Source organism: Octopus bimaculoides, chromosome 10 (assembly GCF_001194135.2).
Source record: "Octopus bimaculoides isolate UCB-OBI-ISO-001 chromosome 10, ASM119413v2, whole genome shotgun sequence".
Classification (NCBI taxonomy): Eukaryota; Metazoa; Mollusca; class Cephalopoda; order Octopoda; family Octopodidae; genus Octopus; species Octopus bimaculoides.
The window spans coordinates 49,346,545-49,355,714 of record NC_068990.1 but is presented as its reverse complement, the minus strand read 5'-3'; the positions used below and the strand labels follow the sequence as shown (position 1 = coordinate 49,355,714).

Below are 9,170 nucleotides of genomic sequence, written 5' to 3'. Positions count from 1 at the left end.
TATATTTTCCTCTGTTCCTATAGTACCAGGCAGTCAGTTGGCATCACAGATCCTTTCTGATAACTCTTTTGATGTATTATCCAAATATGTTTCTTCACCAACGATGGATGCTATTAAAAAAATGGGTTTCACACACATGACAGAAATTCAAGCTAAAAGTATTCCTTACTTACTTGAGGGAAGGTGAGTATTATTGCGTTTTACATGTCTCTTAAAATGAAGAGATGTAATTAAACAATATCAGTATTCTTTAAGTTAAGTGTGTGTACCTTGTTTTCATCCAGAGATTATTAAAAGTTATATATATATATATATATATATATATATATACACATACAGTGGATGTATTTTTAAAATTGTAGCATAACTGGGGAATCTGAGAGATTATCTTTTGAAATTTACTGGCTATATTATATTATATTTTATTTAAGTAATAGGGATTTTATTTTTGTAAGTTATAGGAGCAGACTTGATTGTGGTTAATAAGTTCACTTCTCAACCACATGGTTTTGACTTTAGTCTCACCATATGGTACCTTGGGCAAATGTCTTCTACAACAGCCCTGGGAAAACCAAAGCTTTGTGAATGGATTTAATTGATAGAAACTGAAAGAAATCTATTTCATATATATATATGTGGGTGTGTATGAGTTGGTGTCTCCTTGTTATGACATCACATGATTGTTTTAAATGAGTGCCACTGTCATACAGGTGGTGTTCTTATCCAGTCTTCCGTGAAAACATGTCAAGCCATAGAAAAATATTAACATACCTGGAAACAGGTGTGGGTTGATGACAGGTAGGGCATCCAGAAATAGAAAAATCTGCCTCAACAAATTCATCTGACCTATGCAAGCATGGAGAAGTAGACATTGAAACAATGATGATGATGTTACTTTTAATTAAATTAAAGTATCACTCAAAAGGCAAGTCAGTTTAAAATAGTCTTGGGCATTTCTTTAAATGTAGTTACTGGTGAAGGATCAAGATGCAACTTGTTACAAATAATTTGGTAATCTAGGATGATGATGATGATAAAATCAGTTGAAATTTACACTTATTATTGCTCTGTGTTAGGTTAAATTTACAAGTAATTTTTTAGAATTTAGATAAGTATTTGTCATCTTCCTTGTAAATATTAACACTTAGTAATGCTACCTATCCATCCATCTTCTTTGCCCTCTATTCCTGGGAGGGTTGTGTTAAACTATTCAGGCACCTCCTCAATAGGGTTCTGTTAGAAGCAGCCATCATTAGGCTTTCCAGCTGGATTCCTAGGTATGACCAACTAAGACTATGTATTCTTTCCTGCTACATACTAATCATGTCTGTAATACCAGAGTTGTGTCTCTCAATGTGTGGAAGTAGCTTGGCCTGGAGAGACTCTCATGCACCTATTTATCCTCCAGCTCTGTTTCACAAGAACAATTATTTAGAAACTTTAGAGATTCTAAAACCAAGGTGCAGCATAAAAAGCATTTGTGTGGATGCTGGTGCCATGTAAAAAACATTGATGGTACCACATAAAAAGCACCCAGTACACTCTCTCTCTTAATCCTTTTTGCCCCTTGTGGAGCATAGGGCCTCAACAGTTATTTTCCACTTTTTGCAGTCATTGGCATGTTTCTTGGCTGCTTCACTCTAGAGTGGTTTAATTTAGGAAGGGCATCCAGCTGTTGAAACCAAGTCAAAACTGACTATAGAACCTGGTGCAGCCCCTGGCCTTACCAGCCGCTGTTAAGCTGTCCAACTTATTCTAGCATGCAAAATGGACATTAAATAATGACAATGATGACTAACTTCATTTATTGATAGTTAAATGCTTTAAAAAAAAAAAAAAGCGTGATTGAAATATTTCTGATTAATTTCCTTCAATTTTCTATCTAACTAGAGATTTGATGGGAGCTGCTAAAACTGGAAGTGGCAAAACATTAGCTTTTCTGATTCCTGTTGTTGAACTCTTGTACAAACTGAAGTTCATGCCAAGGAATGGTAAGTCGTAATTCTTTATCAGTAACATTTCCTTTAACCTTTTAGCATTTAAACTGACCATATCCAGCCAAAATATTCTACCTGTTTTATGTCCAAACTGGCCAGACCCGGCCTCTCACACTAACCTTACAATACCATTCTAAAAATTAAGTATTACCTCATCAAAATCTCAAATCTAAAAAATAATGAATGGTTAATTCAAAACAATGTGAATAAATGAGCATTACATTTTATTGTAATTTGGATACTAAAGGGTTAATGATAGATTTGGATAAACTTCTTGAAATCAAACTTGTTGCATAAGTATCAAAATTATTGGAAAATTATAGGTAAGTATCTATAATGTCAGTGAAACTTTATTTAGAAGCTCAAACTTATGTGCAGGTGTGGTTGTTGGTCGAGAAATTCATCTCTAGTTCAGTCTCATTGTGTGGCTCTTTGGGCAAAGTGTTTTCTATATCCCTAGGTTGACAAAATCCTTGTGAGTGAATTTGGTAGACTGAAGCTGAAAGAAGACCATTTTATTTATGTTTGTATACATTTGCAACTTCTTGTCTGAAAATGCTGTGGGTGGTGTGTTGTCAGTTTGTTCTGTTGAACCATCTGGGCATTTTGATGCTTTTGAAGCTATGTGAGATAAGTGATTCCTTATTTGAAAAACAAATAAGGGGTAGTGTCAGGAAGGGCTTTTGACTATAAAACAATTCCTCAAATCATGTAATTGTCCAACCGATGCAGTCATGGAAAAACATGTAAAATGGGCGAACAGTTTTAACTGAAAATTCTGAAGCCCATGAGTTTCCATCGCCATCATTGTTTTTTGTCCATTTGTCTATGCTTGCATTGGTTGGATGGAATTTGTTAAGGCAAATTTTCTACAACCTGATGTCATTCTTGTTGCCAACCCTCACCTGTTTCTAAGTAAGGTGCTATTTCCCCATGACCTAGTATGTTATAGAAGATTGGAAATGGACACTGCTTGCATGACAGTGACACTGTTAGTTTAGTTTAGTTTTGTCTATTCCATATGTTTGGCAGTGATGACACTTGAAAATATGCATAACTTAGCTAAGAAGCTCTCTTGTTTTTTAATTGCCTCATTCATTCAAACTCATCTATTCTCTAAAATAATTCTTTCTTGCTTGTTTTAATCCTACAACAACTAACCTTGTTTCTTGGCTACATGTGTGTACTTAACTTGTACTTGTCTCTAAAATAACTCCTCCTTGTTTGCTATAACAATTAAAATGACCTAAACTGTAAACCTCTACATCAACTCATCAAATAACTTTCAAATTTGCAATCTCCCCCTCTAAAATAATAATCCCTTCCCTTGTTTCTTGACTTTATCATCATCATTTAACATCCGCTTTCCATGCTAGCATGGGTTGGACGATTTGACTGGGGACTGGTGAAGCAGATGGCTACACCAGACTCCAATCTGATCTGGCAGAGTTTCTACAGCTGATGCCCTTCCTAATGCCAACCACTCCAAGAGTGTAGTGGGTGCTTTTTACCTGCCACCGGCATGATGTACTGTTCATTAAAATAATTTCTTTCTTTGCTGTCTGTATCTCTTATTTCTTATTGCAATGGTAACTCACTGCTATTTCCCTTTGAAGCTTAGGGCAAAAATGCTGCCTTCTTCGTCCATTTCTGGCTATCACCTCTATACCCGTCCCCTCCCCATCTTGTACTTTTCTCTAAAATAACTCCTTGTTTGCTATAACCCTTAAAATGATCTTTTGTGTCTGTGGTTGTGCCCACCTTTTCCCACCCCACCACCAATACCAGAAATCTCTCTCTCTCACACACTGGAAATCTTTCTCTCTCTCTCACACACTGGAAATCTTTCTCTCACTCTTACTGGAAATTTCTTTCTCTCTCACTCTTACCGGAAATCTTTCTCTCTTACTGGAAATCTTTCTTTTACTGGACATCCAATTGCCCTTCCCCTCTCTCCTCCTCTATTGGTAATCTTGCTGCCCTTTCCTCTCTCTCCATCCCCCTATCTTTAGACTAACTAAATCAGATAGTAGTCCACTTACCATTTAAAAAAATTTTATTTACGCATACCTGCAGCATCAGTAATGCTTCTCCCACAAGGCTCATAACGCTTATATTTACGCCTCAAACACTTTCATATACAACGCTTTCTCACTCCCCCCAGTAGAAGTTACAACCTTAACAACTCTAACATGTTTGAATGACGGTAGGTTAAAAGCAAGGACAATTATTATGACGTCTGTTACCAAACGTTCACGGGAACCTACTGAATAACATCTTCCTGTGTTACCTCCCATATCTCTTTCCCAGTTTTCAGAGTTGGCACTCTAAATGAAGGCATATGTAAAGGTAGGTCTAGCAAGATTGTAGAGATACTTCAATGGAGACGCGTTGATGTATGTTGTGTACAAGAGGTAAGATGGAGAGGATCTTCAGCCAGAATTGTCACAAGCAAAGCACATAGGTATTAACTCTTCTGGGAAGGTAATAGTGATGGAATAGGGGCTGTGGGCATACTTCTTGCAGAGAAATGGATGGATAAGGTCATAGAGGTAGTGAGTGTGTGTGATAGAGTACGTAAGCTCAGGCTAGTATTGTAGAATAGTATAGCTACAATTATCTCTGCCTACGCCCCACAAGCGGGCCTACGAAATGAACAGAAGGATCACTTTTATGATATTCTTCTGCAGGCTACCTCAAAGATGAGTGATAATGATCTCATCTTTGTGGCTGGAGATTTTAATGGGCATGTCGGACAGCATATGGTGTACATGGGGTTGGTCCCAGAAATGAAAAGGGAACAAGGCTGACTCTGCTAGCCAGATTGATTTCATTCTCACCAGACAGTGAGATGCATGGTTCCTCTTAAATACAAAGGCCCTCCCTGGTGAGGAATGTAAACCCCACCCAACATAGACTAGTTATTAGTGACTTTAGGCTTGAGGCCAGAAGGATGCCAAAATCCAGACCAATCTGGAAAAGGGCATGGAAGCTTAGGAACCCTTCACATGGTCAGAGATTTAGGGATATCCTTACCAAGAAATTTGATGGTAGTGAGGAGGAACTACAGTCCTGTGACATAGAAGGCAGCTGGGAATTCCTGCGAGACAGCTTGCTGAGTGCCACAGACCAAATCTGTGGCTGGTGTAAAGTCCCTTCCAGGCCTAAGATAACATGGTGGTGGAACAGTACTGTAGACAGGGCTATTAGAGCAAAGAAACAGGCTTGGAATTCTTGGAAGAGTCGGGGTAGCAGGAGAATGTATCAGATAGCCAAAAGGGAAGCAAAGGGACAGGTATATATAGCCAAGGGAGTAGCAGAAAAGAAGTCTGCCAATGTTCAGCGACATGAACAACCAGAGAACTGAAGTATTTCGGATTGCAAGACAGTGTGTGAGAGAAAACCGTGATGTCATAGGAGAGAAATGTATCTACATGGATGGTGGTGCCCTTATGTTTAATGATTCTGCTAAGAAAAAGGCTTGGGGAAGCCATTATGAAAGACTGCTGAATGTGGAGAATATCGGGAGGAGGAGAGTCTGCCAAAGGTTGACCCAATTGAGGGATCAGCTATTCGAATTGATTGTACCCAGGTAGATAAAGCAATTAAGGATATGAAGATGGGGAAAGCACCTGGCCCATCAGGAATCACTGCTGGGATGCTTAAAATATTGGGCGGTGTGGGTTAGGGTCTTGTCACCCAGAGCGTAAATCAGGTAGTTCACGAAGGAGTCATACCCAATGACTGGTGTAGCAGCACCATAGTCAACTGCTACAAGGGGAAAGATGATGCTTTAGACAGAAATAACTACAGGGGTATCAAATTATTGGATCAGATGATGAAAGTTACAGAGAGGTTCATAGCCCAACTAATTAGGGAGAGAGTTAGCCTAGATAAGATGCAGTTCAGTTTTGTGCCAGACAGAAACACCATTGATGCTATATTTCTGGTAAGGCAACTGCAGGAGAAATACCTAGTCAAAGATAAACTTTTGTACTTGGTTTTTGTTGACTTGGAGAAAGCCTTTGACAGGGTGACCTGATCCCTTATCTGGTGGCCAATGCAGAAACTAGGGATAGACGAGTGGTTGGTAAGAGCTGTACAAGCCCTGTACAGAGATGATGTCAGTAAGGTGAGGGTTGGCAAGGAATTCAAGACAGGCTGCCCCTGAGAGCTCCTCTATGCTAATAGTCAAGTCACTGCCAGAACTGAATATGAAGTTTAGGGTGTGGAAGGAAGGTCTACAATCGAAGGGCCTTAGGGTTAACCTAGCCAAAACCAAAGTCTTAGTAAGTAGGAAAGCTGTCAAATTACAACTTGCTTCAGGTAGATGGCCCTGCTTGATCTGTAGAAAAGGGTAGAAACTTGATACAATGTACCCGGTGTAAGCTTTGAACACATAAGAGGTGCAGCAATATCAAAGGAAGGTTAACCAGGAAAATAGTTTTTGCGTGTGGCAGATGCACTGGGGTAATAAACACTGAAGATGTACAGAAAACAGATTCCATCACATGCCAGGGGGAGAAACTAGAAGTAGTTAATAGCTTCTGCTACCTAGGTGACCAAGTCTGTAGTGGGGGCAGTTGCTCTGAGAATGGAGCGACTAGAGTAAGAATAGCCTGAGCAAAGTTCAAGGAGCTCCTACCTCTGCTGGCAACTAAGGGCCTCTCGCTCAGGATGAAAAGTAGACTGTATGATGCATGTGTGCGAAGTGCTATGCTACACGGCAGTGAAACATGGGCCATGAATGCTGATGACATACGTAGGCTTGAAAGAAATGAAGTTAGTATGCTCCGCTGGATGTGCAATGTCACTGTGCATACACGACAGTGTAAGCGCCCTGAGAGAAAGGTTGGGCTTAAGAAGCATCAAATGTGGTGTTCCAGAGAGGCGACTGCGCTGATATGGCCATGTGTTATGTATGAATGAAGACAACTGTGTGGGGAAGTGTCACTCCCTAACTGTAGAAGGGACTTGTGGAAGAGGTAGACCCAAGAAGACATGGGATGAGGTGGTGAAATATGACCTAACATTGGGCCTCACAGAGGCAATGACAGAAGACTGGGACTCTTGGAGATTTGCTGTGATTGAGAAGTCCTGGAAACTAAAGTGAGATCGCAGCCATGCATGTCCAGTCCTGTTAAGTATACCCCTGATGCGTTGGGTGATATGATGTGCTTGAGAAGACCTGTTGAGTCGAGTAAAACCAATATCGTAGATGGGACCGGTGCCCCATATCTGGCTCACATTCTGGTGGCACGTAAAATGCACCATCTGAACGTGGTCGATACCAGGTTAGCCTGACTGGCTCCTGTGCCAGTGGCATGTAAAAAGCACCCACTACACCCTCGGAGTGGTTGGCGTTAGAAACTTTGCCAGATCAGATTGGAGCTTGGTGCAGCTGCTGGCTCTCCAGACCTCAGTCAAACCATCCAACCCATGCCAGCATGGAAAACGGGCGTTAATCGATGATGACGATGTGATTGGCATGGAAACAGTAACACGACCACTCTCATACATATAACACAATGGGCCTCTTTCAGTTTCCATCTACCAAACCCACGCACAAGCTTTTGGTAGATCCAAGGCTGTAGTAGAAGACACTTGCTGAAGGTGCCATGCAGTGAAATTGATCTTGAAACCATGAGGTTGGGGTGCAAACTCAGCACAGCCATGTGTGCACCTATAGTTAAACTTTTTACATTTACCATCTCCAAAAATATCTATAATAAATGCAATAAATTTTGTAATTGTTTATCTTGTAATCAATTTGTATAAAGTGTACTTTAAAAAAAATTATCCAAAAAGTTTTTGATCCAGATGATGTAATTTTATATTCTGTCAGGAGTACAAATCATGCTAATTATTGGTACACTGATACAGACTAATTATATGTAGCATGTTCAATATCATTTATGCAATACTTAATAATAGTGCTTAGTATAAAATCCGGCCGTTGCCAGTACCGCCTGACTGGCTTTCGTGCGGGTGACACGTAAAAGCACCCACTACACTCTCTGTGTGGTTGGCGTTAGGAAGGGCATCCAGCTGTAGAAACTTTGCCAAATTAGATTGGAGCCTGGTGTTGCCATCCGGTTTCACCAGTCCTCAGTCAAATCGTCCAACCCATGCTAGCATGGAAAGCGGATGTTAAACGACGATGATGATGAACCCACAACTCTCATGGTGAAGACTAATCCTATGACGTGTCATTGTAAAAGAAGCACTGACCTTAGTATTTCAAATATGTTATGCATAGTCTGTGATATGATTTATGTACAACTTTTGCAGGTACCGGTGCCATTATTATATCTCCCACTCGAGAATTAGCCATGCAGATCTATGGAGTGTTAAAAGAGTTGTTAGAATATCATCATTTTACCTTTGGATTAATAATGGGTGGCACCAAGAAAGATGATGAGGCTAAAAGATTGGTGAAAGGAATCAATTTTATTGTTGCCACTCCAGGTCGCTTACTTGATCATCTTCAGGTAACCTTTTATTTTGATTTTTTGTCTTAGTTTATTTATTAATGTATCTCTTGTTATACTTGCTGTTTTATTTTGCTTTGTGTTTTTTTTTATCTGAACGAAACAATCTATTTGTTACATTGTATTACATCCATTTTCCATTCTGGCATTGGTTGGATGGCCTGTGTCAATTCTTATGTGAATTTACTGGTCTCCTTGGCAGTTGAGGAAGCCACATCTCACTCTTGTATTTAGTTTTGTCTAGGTTTCTACAGCCGGACAAACTTCCTATGACCAGCCATTTAAATCCTCGAGTATAATCCGCATGTTTTTCCCAAAATTTAGAGGTCAAAATCCCTAGTGTGTACTATATATGAGGTTAAAAATGAAAAAAATTTTCTAAGCAATGTCCGAGTCTCTATTTGCTGTCCGGCAATGTTTATTCAGACACATTTTGTGATGTCAGGCGCGAAAATACCTTGAAAGCAATGAAGTCATAAAAAGAATCATCTATAACTTGCAGTAAACAACATTTATTAACCCTTTCGTTACTATATTTCTGACCAAAATACACCCCTCATGAGTTTCAATTAAATTCTAAAATAATCATGAATTTAGACTAGTCTCATTAAACACCTGTAACTTTTTTTATTTATCAACATATTAATGTGATATTTGGAACATAATTGAAGAAAGGGTTCTT

The 9,170-nt window shown here is 39.5% G+C and overlaps 1 protein-coding gene across 2 annotated transcripts in view; it reads left to right on the top strand.

Annotated features, from left to right (window-relative positions):
• The window catches only part of LOC106872015 (uncharacterized), a 55,130-nt gene that overhangs the window by 23,193 nt on the left and 22,767 nt on the right, over positions 1-9,170 (top strand). For both annotated transcript variants that reach the window (XM_014918830.2, XM_014918829.2), the window contains exons 7-9: positions 24-183; positions 1,891-1,991; positions 8,289-8,488. In XM_014918830.2, coding sequence (XP_014774316.1) covers positions 24-183; positions 1,891-1,991; positions 8,289-8,488 — 461 coding nt within the window. The remainder of the gene's footprint in view (positions 1-23; positions 184-1,890; positions 1,992-8,288; positions 8,489-9,170) is intronic.